Genomic DNA, 24,152 nt, shown 5'->3' with positions numbered 1-24,152 from the left:
AACGGGCGTGACTGGGCAAGCTTTCTCCCTCTTCTCCCCCCTTGTCAATGCCATTTCAATTGAAAAGCGCAGTGGTAATTAAATTGCAGCAGGGGTTAGGGGCGACTGTGCCGAGCAGTGACGGGGGCTGCCCTGACATACAGATGACACAATTCTGGGGGATGGAAGGGGCGACAGGCGGAAAGGGGTGGTGGGGGAATGTGACAAATGGTGTTCATTCATATACAATGGCCAGGTCCACACTACTCAATCTTCATGACATTTAAAATTAAATAAAAATGGAAATTCAAGACTCAGATATCCCCAACTGACCTTTTCCAAAATGAGAGGTTTTTCTATACTCGGCTAATCCATATCTTACTGTATATGCAGCACAGGCTGACAATTCTGTTATGCTTAGGGGGTGAGCAGTTACGCAAAACGATTGGAACAAATTTGTCAGAACAAATGGAAGCGTGAGTCTCTGCACGCCACAGAGCTGTTTATCCACATTAGAGGGAAGCTATTCCAGAGGCTCCCTGAAGAGCCTTACCGATCCAGCCTCCACTTCCTGTCCTACACCACTTTTCTCACTAAACATTAAAAATGATCAAAAACAAACTAAGATCAATTTACTTTCCTAACTTTGAAAAGACATCACGAGAAACATGGGATGCATATGTACTGTTACACATTTAGCAATTCAAGATACCCTTTTTCCCCTATGACTATTACAGTGGGTATCATATGGATTGTTCACATTTTATTGGTGTTATAAAGTGGGATTAAAATGAATTTAATTGCTCTTTTTTGTCAATGTCTACACAAAACACTAATGCCAAAGTGGGAGAAACATTTTACTTAAAAAATAAAAAAAAAGATGAATGAAAAATCACCACCAAGTCAATACACCTTTGGCAGCGATAGTCTTCTTGGGTTGTTAGTTAGTCTTCTTGGGTTAGCCTCTAAGCCTCTGCCCATTATTCTTTTCAACATTCTTCAGGCTCTGTCAAGAGATCATGACTAGACAGCAATTTTCAAGCCTTGCCAGAGATTTAAGCAGATTGAAGTCAAAACTATCTTGGCCAGGAACATTCACTGTCTTCATGGTAAGCAACTCCATTGTAGATTTGGCCTTGTGTTGTATGTTATTTTCCTGCTGAAAGTTGAACTCCTCTCCCACGTGTGGTGTAAAGCAGGTATTCCTGTATAATCAATCGTTCCTGTGCTTAGTTAGATCTCCCATCACAGCCATTAGCAGTTCTAAAATCACGATGGTGACATCCCTGAGCAGTTTCCTTACTGTCATGCAGCTCAGTTCAGAAGGACAACTATATTTGCTGTCTCTGGGTAGTTTAATAAATCATCCACAGCATAATTATTGAACTTCATGCTTGAAGTGATATTCAATGTCTGATTTGTTACTGTTACCCATCTACCAATCACTGCCCTTCTTTATGAGGCTCCCTGGTCTTTGTAGTTGAATCTGGACTTAACATTCTATACTTGACTGGTGGGACCATGTAACTTTGTGATTTGTTAAGTCAAATTTGACCCCTGAACGAATGTATGTTTGTCCAAACGAAAGGGGTGAATACTTATGTAACGACTATATTTTAGTTATTTTGTTTTCATTCATTTGTAGATGTTTTTTTTTACATGAGTATTTTCTGTAGAACAATGACAACAACAAAAACGTAGATATTTCAATCCCAGCATCATGGTTCATATACACTCCGTGGTCAGTTTATTAGGTACACCCATTTAGTACCAGGTCGGACACCACTTTACCTCCAGAAAAGCCAGAATTCTTTGGGGCATGGAAACGTTGCTCAACCGCCACCAGCCTGTACCATTGACACCAGTCAGGATGGGACTCATGGACTTAAGCTGCTTAAGCCAAATCCTGACCATTAGCGTTACGCAACAGGAAACAGGTTTCATCGAACCAGGCAGTGTTGGTGATCGCGTGCCCACTAGAGCCTTTTCTTCTTGTTTTTAGCTGATATGAGTGGAACCCGGTGTGGTCGTCTGCTGCAATAGCCCATCCGTGACAAGGACTGACGAGTTGTGCGTTCCGAGATGCCATTCTGCGCACTGTTGTGCTGCACCGTTATTTGCTTGTTTGTGGCCCACCTGTTAGCTTGCACAATTCTTGCCATTCCCCTTCGACAGGCTGTTTTCCCCCACCAAACTGCCACTGACTGGATGTTTTTTGTTTGTCACATCATTCTCGGTAAACCCTAGACACTGTCGTGCATGAAAAGCCCAGGAGGCCGGCCGTTTCTTAGATACTGGAACTGGCGCGTCTGGCACCGATTATCATACCATGCTCAGAGTCGCTTAGGTCACTCATTTTGCCCATTCTAACGTTCAATCAAACAGTAACTGAATGTCTCGATGCCTGTCTGCCTACTTTATATAGCAAGCCACAGCCACACGTGACTCACGTGACTGTAGTAGCGAACCTTTTTCGTGAACCGAGTGGAGTACCTAGTAAACTGGCCACTGAGTGTATATTACAACCGTGAACACCAATGTGAAAGGCGGAGGCAGAGAGGTAGCCTACCTACCAATAGTTATTTTTAAAGGCCTTACAATTCTTGGTCTGTGGCGTGATGTCAGACATATTTGATGACCAAAGAAATCAAAGAAATGCTGTCATTTTCAAGTTCATACTCATCTCTTGGAAAGAAGAGCTTGAGGGGCTGTCTTCAAAAGATGGTCTCTCGCCACCAAAAATATGGAGGAATTACATTTTTGCTTTGGACATTGAGAAAACAATTCCCCTTATGTGACACAGAGAATTATGCACATTTTATTTTCAGTTTGAAAAAGGTTTGTATACCTAGGAATGCATCTGCTTTGGCATTGTATTAACACCTGAAGCAAAAACTGAATGACAATCTCTTCGCTACGATTTGCTCATGTCAGTTAAGAGGTTAGTTCATTCTTACATTTTGCTGCCATCTATACGACAAATGGCTCACAGCACCCTCATTTGAAACGAAGAACAAGTCAACCAAGGTATTGATATTCAAAAACAAGCGTAAACTGCAAACTGAAAAAAAGAAAAATAAATCAGGTGACCAACTTTGAGTTTGATGCAATGCTAATATTAAAAAGAAAAACAAATATACACTGGAGTCAAGGTCGGTCGCCTGTCTTCTTTCAATACATTTTTTACTCGTTTTTAAATACTAGCACCTAGACACACTGCTACGCACTGGGTTTATCTTGCTTTTTTGCAACATCTTCTTTTGAAGTTTCGTGGTAAGCTCCTGCTAAACCAAAAACAGTTTAAATACACATTAGTAAACAATCATTTCAAGCCAGGGGATAGGGAGGGCTACAGTGCATACCAAATAATGAAAATAATTTTAAAAGGGAGGTGTGATCACCTGCCTAGTGCCCCTACAATCTTAGTTCCATGACCCCATGAAATGGCAGAAAAATATATGATGAGTGGGTGATTAGCAACTGTCCTTCCCTGAAACAAAGAGGCTGTCTTGACGGTTGGTCGTTAGAGAAGCTGTATTAGCATTTATGCATGTCCCATGCTGTATTGTGCTGTAGCCAACTCTTCTGTTGGAAATTGTCAGGCCTTAACAATAGAAGACTTGGTAGGCCAAAGTAATGGAGCAAAGCATCACCTGTTCACCCATAGGAAGGGGAGACCCATGGCCAGTGGGTCTCAGTAGCGTGCTAAAACCTCCAGGGCCTCCTCTTTGACAGCGAGGGGAGAGTGCTGCTGCACGCCTTCTGCACCTACACTGGTCTCCCAGCAGTCATAGCCACAGTCTCTCAAGTCCTGGATAGTGTTCTGGATCACCGAGCACTCCGTTTCTACCAGAGGAAATCACAAAGAAAAACAAAGTCACAAACAGTGAGCTACATTCAAAACACACAACTCGACAGTGTTTGCCCCTCCGTGCGTGCCTCTTGTGCAAGAGGATTAGTTTACATCTGCGTAGGTTTTTACCTAATTCATCTCTGAGAATGACTTTGGCTGCTACACAATTGGCACCCTTTGCCCTGGATGCACCCTAGAGCTCTGTGCTGTGGGAGTCTGATGGCCGCTGTGAGAGCTGCTCACAAAGCCCTCGCCAGCAAACAGCAGAAGGGCGCATTCCAGCGGTGCCAAATAAATGGGACAAAACAAATAACTGGATTTAAAAAATGTGTAAGGGCTAGGGGTAAAAAAAATATTTAAAAAACACTTAGGGTGTGAATGTGTCAAATAAGGGAGCTATTTTTTATTTATTTATTTTATTTCACCTTTATTTAACCAGGTAGGCAAATTGAGAACAAGTTCTCATTTACAATTGCGACCTGGCCAAGATAAAGCAAAGCAGTTAGACACATACAACGACACAGAGTTACACATGGAGTAAAACAAACATACAGTCAATAATACAGTAGAAACAAGTCTATATACGATGTGAGCAAATGAGGTGAGATAAGGGAGGTAAAGGCAAAAAAAAGGCCATGGTGGCAAAGTAAATACAATATAGCAAGTAAAACACTGGAATGGTAGATTTGCAGTGGAAGAATGTGCAAAGTAGAAATAAAAATAATGGGGAGCAAAGGAGCAAAATAAATAAATAAAATAAATACAGTAGGGAAAGAGGTAGTTGTTTGGGCTAAATTATAGGTGGGCTATGTACAGGTGCAGTAATCTGTGAGCTGCTCTGAGAGCTGGTGCTTAAATCTAGTGAGGGAGATAAGCGTTTCCAGTTTCAGAGAGTTTTGTAGTTCGTTCCAGTCATTGGCAGCAGAGAACTGGAAGGAGAGGCGGCCAAAGAAAGAATTGGTTTTGGGGGTGACCAGACAGATATACATGCTGGAGCGCGTGCTACAGGTGGGTGATGCTATGGTTACCAGCGAGCTGAGATAAGGGGGGACTTTACCTAGATGTAGATGACATGGAGCCAGTGGGTTTGGCGACGAGTATGAAGCGAGGGCCAGCCAACGAGAGCGTACAGGTTGCAATGGTGGGTAGTATATGGGGCTTTGGTGACAAAACGGATGGCACTGTGATAGACTGCATCCAATTTGTTGAGTAGGGTATTGGAGGCTATTTTGTAAATGACATCGCCGAAGTCGAGGATTGGTAGGATGGTTACAATGGTTACAAGGGTATGTTTGGCAGCATGAGTGAAGGATGCTTTGTGGCGAAATAGGAAGCCAATTGTAGATTTAACTTTGGATTGGAGATGTTTGATGTGGGTCTGGAAGGAGAGTTTACAGTCTAACCAGACACCTAGGTATTTGTAGTTGTCCACGTATTCTAAGTCAGAGTCATCCAGAGTAGTGATGTTGGACAGGCAGTCAGGTGCAGGCAGCGATCGGTTGAAGAGCATGCATTTAGTTTTACTTGTATTTAAGAGCAATTGGAGGCCATGGAAGGAGAGTTGTATGGCATTGAAGCTTGCCTGGAGGGTTGTTAACACAGTGTCCAAAGAAGGGCCAGAAGTATACAGAATGGTGTCATCTGCGTAGAGGTGGATCAGAGACTCACCAGCAGAAAGAGCGACATCATTGATGTATACAGAGAAGAGAGTCAGTCCAAGAAATGAACCCTGTGGCACCCACATAGAGACTGCCAGAGGTCTGGACAACAGACCCTCCGATTTGACACACTGAACTCTATCAGAGAAGTAGTTGGTGAACCAGGCGAGGCAATCATTTGAGAAACCAAGGCTGTCGAGTCTGCCGATGAGGATGTGGTGATTGACAGAGTCGAAAGCCTTGGTCAGATCAATGAATACGGCTGCACAGTAATGTTTCTTATCGATGGCGGTTAAGATATCGTTTAGGACCTTGAGCGTGGCTGAGGTGCACCCATGACCAGCTCTGAAACCAGATTGTATAGCAGAGAGGGTATGGTGAGATTCGAAATGGTCGGTAATCTGTTTGTTGACTTGGCTTTCGAAGACCTTAGAAAGGCAGGGTAGGATAGATATAGGTCTATAGCAGTTTGGGTCAAGAGTGTCCCTCCCTTTGAAGAGAGGGATGACCACAGCTGCTTTCCAATCTTTGGGAATCTCAGACGACACAAAAGAGAGGTTGAACAGGCTAGTAATAGGGGTGGCAACAATTTCGGCAGATAATTTTAGAAAGAAAGGGTCCAGATTGTCTAGCCCGGCTGATTTGTAGGGGTCCAGATTTTGCAGCTCTTTCAGAACATCAGCTGACTGGATTTGGGAGAAGGAGAAATGGGGAAGGCTTGGGCGAGTTGCTGTGGGGGGTGCAGTGCTGTTGACCGGGCTAGGGGTAGCCAGGTGGAAAGCATGGCCAGCCGTAGAAAAATGCTTATTGAAATTCTCAATTATAGTGGTTCTAAATTTCTTGAATGGGGCATGCTTATTTAAGATGGTTAGGAAGGCATTTAAAAAAAAAAAACAGGCATCCTCTACTGACGGGATGAGATCAATATCCTTCCAGGATACCCCGGCCAGGTCGATTAGAAAGGCCTGCTCGCTGAAGTGTTTCAGGGAGCGTTTGACAGTGATGAGTGGAGGTCGTTTGACCGCTGACCCATTACGGATGCAGGCAATGAGGCAGTGATCGCTGAGATTTTGGTTGAAGACAGCAGAGGTGTATTTAGAGGGCAAGTTGGTTAGGATGATATCTATGAGGGTGGCCGTGTTTACGGCTTTGGGGAGGTACCTGGTAGGTTCATTGATAATTTGTGTGAGATTGAAGGCATCAAGCTTATATTGTAGGGTGGCTGGGGTGTTAAGCATGTTCCAGTTTAGGTTGCCTAGCAGCACGAGCTCTAAAGATAGATGGGGGGCAATCAGTTCACATATGGTGTCCAGAGCACAGCTGGGGGCAGAGGGTGGTGTATAGCAGGCGGCAACGATGAGAGACTTGTTTTTAGAGCGGTTGATTTTTAAAAGTAGAAGTTCAAATTGTTTGGGTACAGACCTGGATAGTAGGACAGAACTCTGCAGGCTATCTTTGCAGTAGATTGCAACACCGCCCCCTTTGGCAGTTCTATCTTGTCTGAAAATGTAGTTTGGGATGAACATTTCAGAATTTTTGGTGGTCTTCCTAAGCCAGGATTCAGACACAGCTAGAACATCCGGGTTGGCAGAGTGGGCTAAAGCAGTGAATAAAACAAACTTAGGGAGGCTTCTAATGTTAACATGCATGAAACCAAGGCTATTACGGTTACAGAAGTCATCAAAAGAGAGCGCCTGGGGAATAGGAGTGGAGCTAGGCACTGCAGGGCCTGGATTCACCTCTACATCACCAGAGGAAAAGAGGAGGAGTAGGATAAGGGTACGGCTAAAAGCAATGAGAATTGGTCGTCTAGAACGTTTGGAACAGAGAGTAAGAGGTTGTTTCTGGGGGCGATAAAATAGCTTCAAGGTATAATGTACAGACAAAGGTATGGTAGGATGTGAATACAGTGGAGGTAAACCTAGGTATTGAGTGATGATGAGAGAGATATTGTCTCTAGAAACATAATTGAAACCAGGAGATGTCATCGCATGTGTGAGTGGTGGAAGTAATAGGTTGGATAAGGTATAGAGAGCAGGACTAGAGGCTCTCCAGTCAAATTAGCCAATAAACACTAACGAGAACAGCAATGGACAAGGCATATTGACATTAAGGAGAGGCATGCTTAGTCAAGTGATCAAAAGGGTCCAGTGAGTAGTGAGGTTGGTTGGGGTCACGGCAATTCAGACAGCTAGCCGGGCCATCGGTAGCAAGCTAGCATAGGATGGAGGTCTGTTTTTTGCCACCTCATGCGTTTCCATCGGTAGGATTAGTGGGGTTCCGTGTGGTAGAGGGGATCAATCCAATTCGCCAAAAAAATGTGATATAGTTATAGAGGCCCAAAAAAATTGTCCGATAGGTCTAGTCAGAGTTTGTTTTGATATTTTAACATGCGTGTCGTGATCGCGTTTGGTGTGGGGGGACAAAATACATTTATGCACGATGGCGCACACGCGCAAACGGTTTGGGTTCCGTGTTAGCCATCATTGATTTGGTCTCACATGCTGAGTGCTCATTGGCTATTAGAAGTAGTCCTTGTCTAATCGCATCGTAGCAATGCTCATACTACAAGATGCACAACCAACAGGGGGTCTGGTGAATGGAACAGCCATCATTGTTGAGTCCTTGATCCGCTCAAACTACACAAGTCCTGACGTACTGACACTAGCCCAAGTTCATAGGATTTCACCCCGATCATGAAAATTAGCCTGGGACAGCAAAAACGTGGCGAAACCGTGTGGCAACTGGCATAAGTTGGAAATTGAGTGGCACTAGCAACTCCAGGGTTGTGGGTTCAATTCCCATTAGGGGTCAAATATACTAAAAAAAATGATGCTCTCACTTGCTGCTTTGGATGAAAAGCCTCTGCGAAATAGCATATACTGTATTATTAGTAATAGTAGTATTTACTTAGCTGAAGAGCCAACCATAAGCTAAAGTACATCTCTATGTGGAGGAAAAAACATTACAATGCTCATCAGCAAAGAAATTATAAATATTTAGCACGTCACCAGACAGTGGTGGATTTTAACAAGGCAGGAGGATAGCAGGTTACTTCTACTGCATGCTCGTCCCTGCTCTACCTCAAATCAAAGCCTTTAAGCCCAAAGCTGATCTGAGAGCACTGGGAGGGAAAACAGACACTTAAGTAAACTTTTTGGAAAATAGCTTCAAACCACAAAAATGTGCAACACTTGCTTGCTAGTACAACAAAGCAAATCAACATCAGTTGGGGATATATTTAGGAGATCTTTAGCTGATTTAAAATGCAACGTGTTACAGGCTGCAGGCATAAACAAAGAAGGCAGTGGATTCAGACAGGTTCTCTGCCTGTTTTGTTTTTGTGGAAGATAGGATCCTGTTTGTCACTCTCCTGGCGTACTGACATATCCCTACTTCTCTACGCCGTCGGTTTGAGACTACAGAGCTTTTCCCTAAAACGAGGAAGAAGATAAGTACGACTAAGGTAGAGATTTCCAGGACATACAATAATTCCAGCAGGAAGGGACCCACCCCCACCCCCACATCCAATCAATACAATGGAGCCAAATCTACAGATGTCCTTTCATAGATCTCTCACTTTTAAAAGGATTCATTACAAATAGAAAATGGTAACTCTCTAACCCAAAATTAAGGTGAGGACCAAAGATGATGGCGATGCAGTGTAAGAACAAATAGGGACAGACGACCCCCCCCCCCCCTCCCCCCACCTGATTACTGTAAGCCAGATAGTGAGGTAAGTAGATAGCGAGCTACAGTACCTGGTCTAAGCAGGGTGATACCACAGCCCCCTCCGCCGGCACCAGTCAGCTTGCTGTGTAGCCCTCTGGCCAAGGTGACACGGCACAGGGTGTCCAGCGCCGGGTGTCCTACACCCATCACGTTCAGGTGGTGCTGGTTGATGTCAATGAGTTCCTACGGTAGACATAATAGCAGCTGTCGTTTTTATTTGAGCTTTTTTTTTTTTGCATGAAAATACTATTTTGTCTTTTCATGCAGCTGTAGTCTTTACCGTGTGTAAGAGGAAGGGAATCATTTCTACACTGTGTCACACTGGTAGTGTGTCTGCAGCACCAGGACACACTGTCCATAGGCAACGTGTGCATGCATTTCCATACGGTACCTCCAGGATATTGTAGTGCTCTGGTGTGGGGATGTCGTTGGTCATCTCTGATAAGGTCTGCTCGCAGGTGCAGGAGACTGCATTCACAGATTCCAGTACAGGGTTTATAATAGAGGGAAACTGAGGGGGGGGGGGGGGGGGGGGACAGCAAATAAACATAGAATTAATACTTTTTACAAATAATTGGGAATTGAATGTAAAGGAATTGAACAACACTAAATATACTAAAGGAAGTCCACAGTGCAGACTAAAGCAGCAAATACTCATATCTCATCTAGTGGTCATAATCATTTAAACAGTCAGATACCGTACAGCAGCAACACAAAAAGCCAGTCACTCAGTGCTGAGTGAAAAACATTGCTTGCTCCCCCCCCCCAATCATAACACTGCCAGTAACACCACCTATGTCGATCTAACAGAACAGAAGTGCTCACCCCTGTGGGTGTCGTCAAGGCAACGCCACACAGGGGTGCTAGCTGAGTGCTTCATCTCCATGTTTTATGAACTGGCCATTCCATATGAATTCAATTACTTTCTGACTGCACCCCTTTAGATTAAAAAAAAAACCTTCCAAACATGTTTGGCCATGTCAGAAGTGTTCAGAAAGGGACTCTTTGAATGCCCAAAGATTCAGGAGATTGAGCTTACAAAAAGGGTTGTCAAATAATTGTTTGAATATAGGGGGAGGGGGGGTGTCGTTGCAGTCATAGAAACAGAATTTCCATTTCAATTACTAACAGAAAGATGGACACCAGTCCACCCCCCGTTGAATTTCAACTTGAATGGAAATGTCTATTCTATTCTCTATATTTCTATGATTTCAATAGGTTTACTGTGGAAGATTGACAGTTTATTTTAAAACAATGAATATTCCTACTCAGGTCATCATTCTCTGATGTGTGGACATCCAACCATCTTTCCAACCATTTTGAAAGTAGAATTTTTTTGTTCATTAAATCAGCCAAAACATGACAAAAGTATTCAAGAGCATGCTGTCTCAACCAATGGTGGGCACAACACAAACACCTCGGATTATGTACAATTGTATCTAAGCTACAACAGATACTGTATTTAAAATTAAAATAAATCACATTTAGATTATTAATTTTAAAGGTAAAAAAAAACAACCTGTTTGTAAGATTATATCAAACATTTATATTTTTCATTGATGGTAGGGTGGTTTACATGTAGGGTGGTAGGGTGGTACATGTTTGCCCATGGTAGGGTGGTTTGAGCACCTCTATCTCCTGAATGTTTTGGCATTCAGGTCCAAAATGTCACTTTCTGATAACTTCTACCACGGGCAAACATGTACGGAAGGTTTTGTTGAAATCTAAAAAGTTGTGCAGTCAGAAAGTGATTGAAATGACATGGAATGACCCAAAGGCACTCAATGCCAGGCCCCAGAGTGCCTTTCCCATACAAATGAAAGCACAGGCGATTACACTAATTACAGGGCTGGGGAGGTGAACACAGGGGAGATGAGATGGCAGCCATTTAGTACCTTGTTCATTTTGTCCTTCACTCCAGCAACAAGTACCTTGGTGCTGCGAGGGACCTTGGTGTTTGTGAGTAGGATCCTTAACATTGGGACCCTGCAAATGGGAAAATAAAAAAAGGCAGGTTAGCAATATAATACCACATGATGCACCTGTATTTGTCCAGGTGTTGCTACTGTTATGGGTTCCCTCATACGAGTGGCAATAGTAGAGTCCACAGAGGGAGCATCGCCTATCTTTTCCATTGACCACTCTTGTGACAGCATGGGCAACGCCGTCTTCATTCTAAAGTAGTCAATTTCAACTTCACTTGGGGATTTAAATTCCACCTGCCCTGCTGGAATGTTCGCTCAAGTGTATAATTCACAGGCTGACACCACCCCCCCCCCACACTGACCTGGATAACATTCTGGGATCCCTTCCCAACCCAGTAGACTACTTTAAAATGATGTCTGCTATCACAGTCTGTAAATCTGTCAATGTAAATTAGGCCCAGCGAGCATATTCATGGAAAGGTGATTTGTTAGGCAAAAAAACTGTTCAGTACCTGTTTAGGGGTGTTATTTTCCCAGAATGGTATCTCAATATGCCACCTAAACAAAGAGTCAAAACAAAGTGAAAGAAATGGGCATCGGATGAAAATAAAGAACACAATAGAGCATACATTTTCTGACCGCAAAACAGCCCTCGCAACACACAAAGGAATAGTGCAGCACATTTCCCCTCCGTTTACTGTAACATCCGCACAAATAACGTCTGCCTTCTCACAGAGATCCTACAACAAGATCAATCCCTACAACACTGAGTTCTGGCAACATCTGTCGTCTGCAGATTGTATCATATCATTCCGTTGTAGTGTCCACATACACAGTTCATGGTATCATACATCACAATGCAAAGCTGTGTGGTACTGTGGTGTCTGTGGTGTTGCGTGCAAAAGGCAGAGGGATCTGGGTCTTACCCCATGTCCCCACGGCGTTGTCCACCCCCGACGGGTTCCCATGGATGATCCTCTCCCCCTGAAACGCCCACCTGTTGATCAGCTCCATCTCCACCTCACCCCACCTGTCGAAACATGATGAAATATAGTAGAGATGATTACAATGACAATGTACACTGGGCATTCAAGCCCCATCAGCATTGCCCTGCTGTCCTTCAGTCTGTGCTTGTGATGAGCCCGACCCATACTAACATGTGAGGACATCAGTAACAAAGTCCTAACTGATTTTTGGAATAGCATCCTTTAGTGGCGGCAGTACCTAATACATGTGAGATAAAACAGTTTACAATTTGGCTCATTCATCCTGTAACTATTCCCCAGGTTGTTGCTGCAAATGAGAACGTGTTCTCAGTCAATTTACCTGACGGATAAAAAAGTTTAGATAAATAAAGAAATTGGGATTTGAAATCGACCAACATCTCTGAAGAAGACTGGAAAACAATATGTAGAACCCACTGTACCACTGACAACACAATGGCAAGAATTCTTCTGGGAAAAACGTGCCATTTTTCATAACCTTAAAACTACAAATGAATTACAAATACTGGAGAAACTGCGACCAAACAGAAGTAAATCATTCACATTGTGGGCAGGTATACAGTGGGGCAAAAAAGTATTTAGTCAGCCACCAATTGTGCAAGTTCTCCCACTTAAAAAGATGAGAGAGGCCTGTAATTTTCATCATAGGTACACTTCAACTATGACAGACAAAATGAGAAAAAAAATCCAGAAATTCACATTGTAGGATTTTTAATGAATTTATTTGCAAATTATGGTGGAAAATAAGTATTTGGTCAATAACAACAGTTTCTCAATACTTTGTTATATACCCTTTGTTGGCAATGACAGGGGTCAAACGTCTTCACAAGGTTTTCACACACTGTTGCTGGTATTTTGGCCCATTCCTCCATGCAGATCTCCTCTAGAGCAGTGATGTTTTGGGGCTGTTGCTGGGCAACACGGACTTTCAACTCCCTCCAAAGATTTTCTATGGGGTTGAGATCTGGAGATGGGCTAGGCCTCTCCAGGACCTTGAAATGCTTCTTAGGAAGCCACTCCTTCGTTGCCCGGGCGGTGTGTTTGGGATCATTGTCATGCTGAAAGACCCAGCCACGTTTCATCTTCAATGCCCTTGCTGAATGAAGGAGGTTTTCACTCAAAATCTCACAATACATGGCCCCATTCATTCTTTCCTTTACACGGATCAGTCGTCCTGGTCCCTTTGCAGAAAAACAGCCCCAAAGCATGATGTTTCCACCCCAATGCTTCACAGTAGGTATGGTGTTTTTTGGATGCAACTCAGCATTTTTTGTCCTCCAAACACAACGAGTTGAGTTTTTACCAAAAAGTTCAATTTTGGTTTCATCTGACCATATTATATTCTCCCAATCTTCTTCTGGATCATCCAAATGCTCTCTAGCAAACTTCAGACGGGCCTGGACATGTACTGGCTTAAGCAGGGGGACACGTCTGGCACTGCAGGATTTGAGGCCCTGGCGGCGTAGTGTGTTACTGATGGTAGGCTTTGTTACTTTGGTCCCAGCTCTCTGCAGGTCATTCACTAGGTCCCCCCGTGTGGTTCTGGGATTTTTGCTCACCGTTCTTGTGATAATTTTGACCCCACGGGGTGAGATCTTACGTGGAGCCCCAGATCGAGGGAGATTATCAGTGGTCTTGTATGTCTTCCATTTCCTAATAATTGCTCCCACAGTTGATTTCTTCAAACCAAGCTGCTTACCTATTGCAGATTCAGTCTTCCCAGCCTGGTGCAGGTCTACAATTTTGTTTCTGGTGTCCTTTGACAGCTCTTTGGTCTTGGCCATAGTGGAGTTTGGAGTGTGACTGTTTGAGGTTGTGGACAGGTGTATTTTATACTGATAACAAGTTCAAACAGGTGCCATTAATACAGGTAACGAGTGGAGGACAGAGGAGGCCTCTTAAAGAAGAAGTATCAGGTCTGTGAGAGCCAGAAATCTTGCTTGTTTGTAGGTGACCAAATACTTATTTTCCACCATAATTTGAAAATAAATGAATTACAAATCCTACAATGTGATTTTCTGGATTTTTTTTACTCATTTTGTCTGTCATAGTTGAAGTGTACCTATGGTGAAAATTACAGGCTTCTCTCATCTTTTTAAGTGGGAGAACTTGCACAATTGGTGGCTGACTAAATACTTTTTTGCCCCACTGTATATATTAGGACATACGTTACGGTGAGAGAACCGTGCATTGTCTGACTGTGCATTGAGTGGTGCAAGTACTCTACATAAAACTACAGTACATGCAGACTAAGACAAATATGGCTTACATTGTTCCAATAGACAATTTAAATGTTGCAATGTTATTAGATCTAGTAGACAATTTGTTGTGCAGTCATTACCTGGCTGTGCTTTCCTGGTCACTCAGTAGAGAAGGGATGGTCCCACTGGCAGAGAGCAGAGCTGCAGCCAGGCACACAGAGTAGGCAGCACTTGACCCCAGACCCGCTCCAGTTGGCAACTCTGACCACACAGACACAGTCAGGCTGGGTAACTCCCTGCGATGGAGCAAGAACCATGAACCAAATTCTCATTCTCAGCTTAGATGTGCTTATATCTAGGAATAGGAAAGTAGTATGATTTATTAAGACTAAGATAGGCTAGGGAGAAAAGTATATCATTTGGGTGGAAAAGATACAATAAATAAACACTTTCCATGAAATCACTTTAAAACTGGGCTATTGTTTGTACCTACTACTGTTCGTAAGAGGCTTTTGGGCACCCATCTCACACAAAAACCTCACACTTTGCAACAGCTCATACAGCAAAAATATCCAGAAAGCACACTTCCTGTGATCTTAATCAAACAGGCCAAAGGACCGAGGCACAGCAGTACTTTCCCTCGGGAATGACTAGTGTGGTGTGCATATGTGCATGGGTGTGAGCTGAGTAGACTTGCTCCGCTGTCAATGTCCATGACAGTCAGACTCCTTTTGGGCAGACAGGAAACGCGGGTGCTCTAAACTAATTGTGGAGCTCTTCTCCCCAGGGACAAACACATCCAGACTTGTTAAGGCTGCAGCGGGGGCCCAGTGCCAGCCTCTAATTAGTGGCTGTCCGTCCTGTCAGAGCCCGTCCACTCTTCTCTCAAACACACTAGCCTAGCGCTGCCCGCGTCAGCCCCGATTAGGCCTACTCTTTAGCATCCGCCCAGCTCCCAGCTGCTTAAATCTTCCTCACTAGCATGGGGTCTGTATTGTTCATTAGAGGTTTGGTTCTTGGGTGTCAAGATTAGAATTATCCTTTGTTAACACTCCTATATAAATTAGCTCTATCAATTTCAATTCTTACCCTGACCCAGCAAAGACAGAGAGGTAGATGTAGAGGAAGGCTAAGATGGCCATGCTGCGAGTATCCAAGGTTCCATTTGATACGCCAACCAAGTCTCGCAGCCTCCTGACAAGCTCTGCATCAAGCTCATTCACATTCCCCAGCTCGGCTGTAAGCAGAATTACAAAAATAGACAACATTACCATAGAAGAATAAAAACAAAGCAAACCAACAATTATATTTTGAGCTGTTGTTTTACAGCTTGATCAATAGTTTTGGGGTTCAAGTCCAGTTCAGGCTCTCTCCCAAATTTGCTGCATTGGTGTCAGAAGTGGAATGGAGCTGCTGGGAGGCCATTATGTCCCATAGCACGGACACAAGGATATGACTTTCCAAGGGGGTAGTGTAGCAAACTTAGTACAACACCTACCTTGTCAGGAGGTTTAAGCCTCTTGGTGAGGTGTAATGGCCTCTTGGTGTAATGACCAGGGTTCCAATCCCACTCGGGCCACCCCTTCAAATTCACTACAGTACATTTCAATCCTCCAGCCAGAAAGCACCTCTCACCTCCAGAGTCAGGAAGCAGCTGCTTCAACTTGGTCACATCCCAGCTGAGGAAAGTGTTGATGTTGGGGAGATTGATGCAGACTTTACTGGTGGATGTGGCTTGCAACCGTAGGTATGTGCGCAGGTTCAAACTCACAGCCAGAGCCACCTAGCAGGGGTTGGAGAAAACAGACCTCTGAATTGTTGTTGGTTATAGTCAAATCAATTTCATGTCAACAACCAATCTTCTTTCAGTGCAAACACAGAATAGACTGTGTCTGTACTGGGTGAACAACTTTCATGAATACATGAGTGTATAAAGATGTTGTATTAGCCTGGGGGCAATTCCATGGTAAAGGAGGTGCACTGAGACTCAGGTTGTTCACTTAAAATGTTACCTATGCCAAAAAAAATAAAAATCAAAGTTGAACAAACCATACAAACTCTACGCACAATGAATACTTTCAACAATTTACACAGAAAATGTTTCCAAAGCACACGTACTATTAAAACTGTGGAGATCTGCCACTGTTTTTTTGTGACCATTTTACAAAAACTCTTAAATATCTGCTCTGAATTAAGATTAAAATATGTCTGCAGAAAATAATGAGGTGTCAGCTATGATGACACCTTGACTTAGAACAAAAACTATTTTGGTTATTGAACTACAGTAACTGAACTGGATTTACACCAGGGAACAGCATTGCGGTAAAGAATTACATCATGGGTTTCTGTTCTGTACTGCACAAAAATGCATAATTATGGTTATGAATGTCATTCTCTTTATGGTGACGTATCCTCAACAGGTACACAAAGGCAGAAATATGCAATATCCTTATTTTGCATATTTGGGTATTATCCTACACACAGGCTATTATTTTAATGAGCTCTGCCACCAAACAAGACCAAATTTGGTTGGTCCGGACCAAATCTGAACCAATCATAGACGTCTATATGTTCCACAAGTTTGGGCAGCACAGAAGAGCTCAGTAGAGTACAGTATAGTTCATTATAGTGTAGTGTACTCAACTCTAGTGGGCTCTACTGTGTATTAGGGGTGTGACGTATAAATTCAATTAGGATCGTTAACTTTTAGAAAAGCTCCCTAACCAATCGTTTTAGTTTTTCACAAAATTAAAATCACAGTGCAGTTAACTTAGCACTAACAGGTCCCGATCACCATCATAAAGGGGGGAAAACGAATTAAACAAATACCTAATGCAGCAATGCTGTAACGTTAGGAGGAAATCCGTATCTTTCAAATTATTTGCCATGGATATAAAGCGCTCCGCTCGTCATTAACAGTTGGAAAAATGTCAGAGTGAGACAGTGAAGCGGCAGCAGCAAAATCCTGTATGGGAATACTTTGAGAAATTAAATGAGAAGGTGGTGAAATCTGCTAACCTTGCGAGGTGAAACTGAGCTACAGTGTCAGTACAGGTGCAACGCTGAAAGGGAGGGAACATGAGACCCAACCCGTTGCTGGCAGCAGTGCGATAAGGGACGTAGTGAGAGAAATCTCAGCACCGACTACAGAAAGTATTGCAATTGATATGCAGACACTGTCAATGGTAGAGGATGACGGCTTCAATGTCCGAATGGCATATCTATAACCAGACGGAAGATGCCGAAAAAAAACGTGACAGCCCGGATGGAGAAATTGTATGATTGCTCTGCAAGTAAAAAGCGCGCGCTCTCAAACACCATGCGTGGCGTTAACAGCAGATTGTTGGACATCGATGAACAAGCTGTCATGCATCACTGAAACGAGCCATCACACAGCCCATGTACTGACATCTGAGAACAATGGCATTAACTACCATTGTTGCCGAGTGTGTGGGGGACAGCAGTAAGAGTGCAGTCTGGTAGGTATCCAGGACTTCAGTAGATTAAACTGCATTGCCAACTAGCGGTCAAAACGCAGAATCATATCTCAATCACGTCATTTTAGGATTTTTCTTATGGTTTAAACTTGAACAAAGTGGTACACTTGTCACATCCCTACCACAGATTGAACAACGAGACAGATATTTCACTGAATGTACACTACCCGGTCAAAAGTTTTATAACACCTAGTCATTCAAGAGTTTTTCAATATTTTACTATTTTCTACATAATAGAAAATAATAGTGCAGACAACAACACTATGAAATAACACGTCTTAAATTAATGATGGACTGTCGTTTCTCTTTGTTTATTTGAGCTGTTCTTGCCATAATATGGACTTGGTCTTTTACCAAATAGGGCTATCTTCTGTATACCATCCCTACCTTGTCCACACATTCCACACATTAATTTAAGGCACACCTGTTAATTGAAATGCATTGTATAACACTTGTTACTACATGATTCCATGTGTTATTTCATAGTTTTGATGTCTATTATTCTACAATGTAGAACATGTAGAAAATAGTAAAATAAAGAAAAACCCTTGAATGACTAGGTGTTCTAAAACTTTTGACAGGTAGTGTATAAATGTGAAGCATCAGCTTGACATTTCCACTGACAGGCAGGGGGAGAAGATGGAACGATGGATTTTGGCCTACATTTTCTTATTGATCTAACATTTGCTCTCAATACAGTTCTCTGTTCACAAAACTAGAATATGTTATGAACAGTTTGGACTAAGTTCTGTAGACTTTCGGTTTAAAAAAAAATCGTGCTGTGTAGAACGAGTGCAAAGGTGAATTGAGATATTGCACACGTGCACTTCGGAGTAGGCGTTCCCTAACGGAAATATGCAGATGTGTGCTAAAACGCGCCAATAGGATCACGCTAGCGCATGCTTGACTCTGCCCACCTCCTTGCTTGTTCTGCCCACTTGGAATCATTTGTTCCCACTGGAAATGACAGGTACTGGTCTATCTTGGTTTAGTTATAAATCTACTGTGCACTGTACTGAACTCTACTTTTCTTTACTGTCACGATACCAGAATTTTGACTTAGAAACCAGGTTAAGGTTTAGTATCACAATACTAAAAAACAATTAAAAAACACAATACCAAGGCAAAAAAAAAGAAACCAAAGTCACAGAAAGATCCAGACAAACTCAGCTAACAAAAAGCTCTGTTCAATTGTTGAGCTTCTTTTGAGTTCAATATACACTTTTTTTACATCAACATTTTTCAGAGGCAGCCATGAATGCATTAGTGAATCAATCATAAAATCAATCTAACTACATAACATAATAGTATCCATTTATTATGAACAAAAATATAAACGCAACATTTTAATTGATTTTACAGAGTTAGTTCATATGAGGAAATCAGTCAATTGAAATAAATTCATTAGGTCCTAATCTATTGATTTCACATGACTGGGAATACAGATATGCATCTTTTAGACACAGATACCTTAAAAAATAAATAAATGGGGCTACAATGGGCCTCAGGATCTCATTACAGTATTTTTGCATTCAAATTGCCATCAATAAAATGCCTGGCCATACTTTATAACCCCACCGCCACCATGGGACACTCTGTTCACAACGTTGACATCAGCAAACCGCTCGCCCACGAGACGCTATGAGACTGGTTGGACGTACTGCCAAATTCTCTAAAATGACGGAGACGGCTTATGGTAGAGAAAAGAGCATTCAATTCTCTGGCAACAGCTCTAGTGGACATTCCTGCAGTCAGCATGCCAATTACACACTTCCTCAAAACTTGAGACATCTGTGGCATTATGTTGTGTGAAAAAAACGGCACATTTTAAAGTGGCCTTTTATTGTCCCCAGCACAAGGTGCCCCTTTGTATTGATCATGCTGTTTAATCAGCTTATTGATATGCCACACCTGTCAGGTGGATAGATTATCTTGGCAAATGATAAATGCTCACTAACAGGGATGTAAACACATTTGTGCAAACAATTTTAGAGAAATACGCTTTTTGTGTTCATATTTCTGTTCAGTGAATTTGAATGGTAAATCTTTATTGATAAACTGGGTAAATCAAGTTGTAGCCTAGGCCTATTCAAACAGGAGTGTGTGCATGCATTAAGTTACGGAGCGTGTTTTGGCTGATTTCATGGGGCTACAGATGAATCAACTTGCAACCTGTTTCATTGGACTGATCAACAACATTTAAATAGAAATGAGCTTAATTTATAAACGTGTGAGCTGTCTCTTTAACCAGTAATGGCATAGTTCAAGAGAGAACAGGGAGGCTGCCCATCAGAGCCCCATTCACACATTCTGTTCGCTGAGGCAATAGATCATCTTTGGGAGGGACCAATTTTAAGTGAATTAATAAAAGTTTTTGTGGGAATCAACTTGGGTAAAGTGACTTTCTGTATCATAATCAGTCACATTGACCCCAAAACACATGGAGTTGGATACAGTGCCGGAAAGAGGAGAATGTTAGCTTCCTTATGAGACCAACATGAGCGCTCTCTACTCCAAATATCAAGCGAGTTACGTGCCATTCACAGAAGGTTGGTGGCACCTTCATTTGGGAGGATGGGCTCGAGGTAATGGCTGGAGCGGAATCATATCAAACACATGGTTTCTGTGCGTTTAAAGCCATTCCATTCACTCTGTTCCATCCATTATTTTGATCCGTCCTCCCCTATGCAGCCTCCATTAGTGCCATTTACATGCGGAACATCACCAAACCATGAAATCCATTGACATGACGTGTCCGTGTTCTTCTTACACACACAAAATGACATCTTGCTCTAACTATACAGACATAGTGTCCGTCTGCATCGTTGTCGTGCACAAATATGCATACACGATCACATGTATACGTTTGTACACATAGAAAGCAACGGGATACACATTGGCTACATTCACTTATTTTCACACATGTACATGTGTGACAGAGAAACTCATACTGCATATGTTCGAAACATGTGTGAGGACTACGTGTGGTGTGCACGCGTTCGTGGCGCATGTGCACATGCATGTGCAGACAAATGCATGCACATCCCATGTAGTCCTCGCACATATCATGGTTGTGACCCTTGCTTTTTCCATGTCAGATTACATTCGGGGAGAAGGCTTGGTAGGATAAATGATTAGTGCGTTAAATAACATCTCTTTATAAAATACGTGTCGCAGAATGTGTATAGGCTATACTCAAACAAATTGTTTCAGTCTGACACGTCCCCGAGCACAGAGTAAACTACATCTGAAAAGAGCTAAACCAGGGAAGAGGATGGAGGAGATGAGAGCTAAAAGGGGTCAGAGTAAGCTCTGGGCTCTCTAAGCAGCAACTAAAATGAGAAATGTTAGAGAAAATATGTCCACACACGTCCCGAGAGAGTGAGGACTGATCGTCTTTTTTTTTGGATCCAATTTGTGTGGGAGTCTTTGCCGCTGGTCCGCTGGCTTGAGCTGACAAACGTTTGATACAATTCTATGTATCAAGATTCAGGAAGACACCAAGTTCATGTATCGATATTTTGTACTTGTGCCACACAGAGGACTTGGTCTGAAATTGTCGGTAGCACCCGGATGTCTGCCCTTTTTAAATCCAGGGTTCCATCCTGGGAGCGGCATCGCGTGGACATTGGCGAAGTTGTTGACATAGTGGACGATTCGCTGAATGTCCTCGTAGTACAGCACCTGTTTGCTGGCGAGACGACCACCACACTACTTCTTCCTTGGAACCACACCACGTTCCTTGTAGAACTTTATCACTGCTGTCAGCTTATTTGTAGAAATTCTGAAACCAGAAAATAAATGACTGAAAACATGCCTTTATGTGCTGAAAGGAACAATGTATTCTGAGCTCTTATTTCTATTCATGATACAGCCTACTACTCATTCTTCCTGAAGTACCTCATTACCACTGTTGCAGCTCCAATAATAACAGAAAACATCCAAGTTCTATTACTCTAAAGAAAACTTAAGTGTAGGAACGTGAATGTTTCTCTTCAGATTTGCTTGCCATCAAGGAAATATGTCCTCTGATGTTTGCTCCTTTTAGAGCTGAACGTTTTCTTGCAGAGGTTCTTGGAAAAAGCTACTCGTTTTTTTCTCTGGAAAAGTAAGATAACAATATATAATTCTTTAACATTCAGTCATTGTCATCTATTTTGGCCAATACATTTTCAAATATCAATAATTACACAACCTGCACTCATTCAAATGCATACGTGAACACACACAAACAGTACACAGTTTTGCTAGTATTGATATGAAGGTATTTGATAACGTTATTGATGGCCATTTCATGCATTTATGTAACCTGTCTTTAGGACAAATATAAGCACCCACCACACACGCACAGGTTGAATAAGTTACTGTAAATATTTTAAGGTCTCGCTCTCGGCTTTAATACGCTAGCTAGCTAGTCAGTCTATTTGTCTCATCACACACACACACACACACACACACACACACACACACACACACACACACACACAGCAAACTAAACTTGACTAATAGTTGAAATGGCAAGCACTTACCATTGGTGAGTTCATTAAAACTGGTCACGTCTCGACCATCTCCTTGGGGGTAAAAAGCAAATAGCAGGGCCTCCCTTCATTGGACTTGCAAGTGCACCTGAACTCGAACCTTTTCAATTTCTTGTCCAGAATCACTGACATATTACCCCTCAACCGACTGAAGCACCGTAATTGAAAGAGCCAACATTAACGGGTGGTCTTCCTCGGTTGCCTCAAGGGGCTTGGCCTCAACGTCGGTGAGCTCGTCTGACTCGGTGTCTGTGCTGTCTGGAGTCGCTGATGGACACACTCTCTGGCTCAGGTGTCAAAATGTAGTCGGCAATAAGTTGCCAGCCCTGATCGTCTGAAACAGCTCCCAGCACAACATTACTATTTCCTGCGAATCCATTGATGCAGTAGAAATCTAAGCTAGCTAGCTAAGGTGTAGGCAGTAGTAACAGTGTGACTAAGTGTAACCGACGTGAAATGGCTAGCTAGTTAGCGGTGGTGTGCGCTAATAGCGTTTCAATTGGTGACGTCACTCGCTCTGAGACCTTAAAGTAGTTGTTCCCCTTGCTCTGCAAGGGCCGCGGCTTTTGTGGCACGATGGGTAACGATGCTTCGTGGGTGTCAGTTGTTGATGTGTGCAGAGGTTCGAGCCCAGGTAGGGGCGAGGAGAGTGACAGAAGCTATACTGTTACATATGCATGATGGGTTTTTGACAGATGTTAAGAAACAGTGTAGCCTGAGGTAAAGTTTTTGTTAACTGCGGATAATACACTACTGTACGAAAATAATAGGCTATTCAATTGTATTACAGCTTAATTCAAAATATATAGTGTTTTTCAATGCGGGATCCTTTTTGTTGGTACCCTTCCCCAGATCTGTGCCTCAACACAATTCTGTCTCGGAGCTCTACGGACAATTCCTTCGACCTCATGGCTTGGTTTCTGCTTTAACATGCACTGTCAACTGTGGGACCTTATATAGACAGGTGTGTGCCTTTCCAAATCATGTCCAATCAATTGAATTTACCACAGGTGGACTCCAATCAAGTTGTAGAAACGTTAAGGATGATCAATGGAAACAGGATGCACCTGAACTCAATTTCAAGTCTCATAGCAAAGGGTCTGAATACTTATGTAAATAAGGCATATCATTTTTTTTTTTTTTTTTTTTTGCAAAAATGTCTAAACCTGTTTTCGCTTTGTCATTATGGGGTATTATGTGTATAAAAACATAATAAATATATATATAATCAATTTTAGAATAAGGCTGTAACATAACAAAAATGGAGTCAATATACTTTCCGAATGCAATGTATGAAGGGCCTACATGTATCAACTGTCACAGTGAATGCCTTTGCTTATACGTTTTGTACGAATTAAATTAACATGTCAAATGCATCATAAAATAATATTGTGCCTATTTAATGCAACCCTTGCTGATAATAGATCGCAAAGCAGCATAAAACCAAGCTAAACAATTGGAAATGACAAGTTCAGTTTCTCATTCATAGCTTAACAACACATATCAAGTGCAAGTGCTCTTGGGGGGCATTTAAGGAGGTCTTTTAGGACGTCTTTTAATGCGGAACGCCCAAATATCCTAATGATTATGATCACACTTCCTCAATTCAAATATTATCGCGACACTTCAGTCATAACTGAAAAAATGTATTGAAAATAAATAATTACAGGGGGCAGTTTGGGAAAAAAAACAAATCCTGTCAGAATCGTACTACTCCTTCACTCTGCAGTCTGACTCATCCCAAACCATCTCCATTGGGTTGAGG

At 42.5% G+C, this 24,152-nt stretch overlaps 1 protein-coding gene across 2 annotated transcripts in view; it reads right to left on the bottom strand.

Moving 5' to 3' along the window:
- Positions 1 to 2,774: 2,774 nt before the first annotated feature.
- Positions 2,775 to 24,152, bottom strand: part of mvk (mevalonate kinase) — a 28,197-nt gene continuing 6,819 nt past the window's right edge. The window contains exons 1-10 of one of the 2 annotated variants that reach the window (XM_090190267.1): positions 17,371 to 17,604; positions 15,988 to 16,135; positions 15,442 to 15,589; positions 14,493 to 14,648; positions 12,074 to 12,177; positions 11,660 to 11,705; positions 11,118 to 11,208; positions 9,614 to 9,733; positions 9,252 to 9,405; positions 2,775 to 3,825 (exon numbers count right to left, since the gene is read on the bottom strand). In XM_090190267.1, coding sequence (XP_090046393.1) covers positions 3,674 to 3,825; positions 9,252 to 9,405; positions 9,614 to 9,733; positions 11,118 to 11,208; positions 11,660 to 11,705; positions 12,074 to 12,177; positions 14,493 to 14,648; positions 15,442 to 15,494 — 876 coding nt within the window. In that variant the 5' untranslated portion in view covers positions 15,495 to 15,589; positions 15,988 to 16,135; positions 17,371 to 17,604 and the 3' untranslated portion in view covers positions 2,775 to 3,673. Of the gene's footprint in view, positions 3,826 to 9,251; positions 9,406 to 9,613; positions 9,734 to 11,117; positions 11,209 to 11,659; positions 11,706 to 12,073; positions 12,178 to 14,492; positions 14,649 to 15,441; positions 15,590 to 15,987; positions 16,136 to 17,370; positions 17,605 to 24,152 lie in introns of those variants that run through there. The other variant, XM_036935558.2, reaches the window with a different exon arrangement.

Source organism: Oncorhynchus mykiss, chromosome 11 (genome assembly GCF_057628025.1).
Source record: "Oncorhynchus mykiss isolate SJ-2025 chromosome 11, ASM5762802v1, whole genome shotgun sequence".
In the NCBI taxonomy this organism is placed as follows: domain Eukaryota; kingdom Metazoa; phylum Chordata; class Actinopteri; order Salmoniformes; family Salmonidae; genus Oncorhynchus; species Oncorhynchus mykiss.
This window is presented reverse-complemented; position numbering and strand designations above follow the sequence as displayed.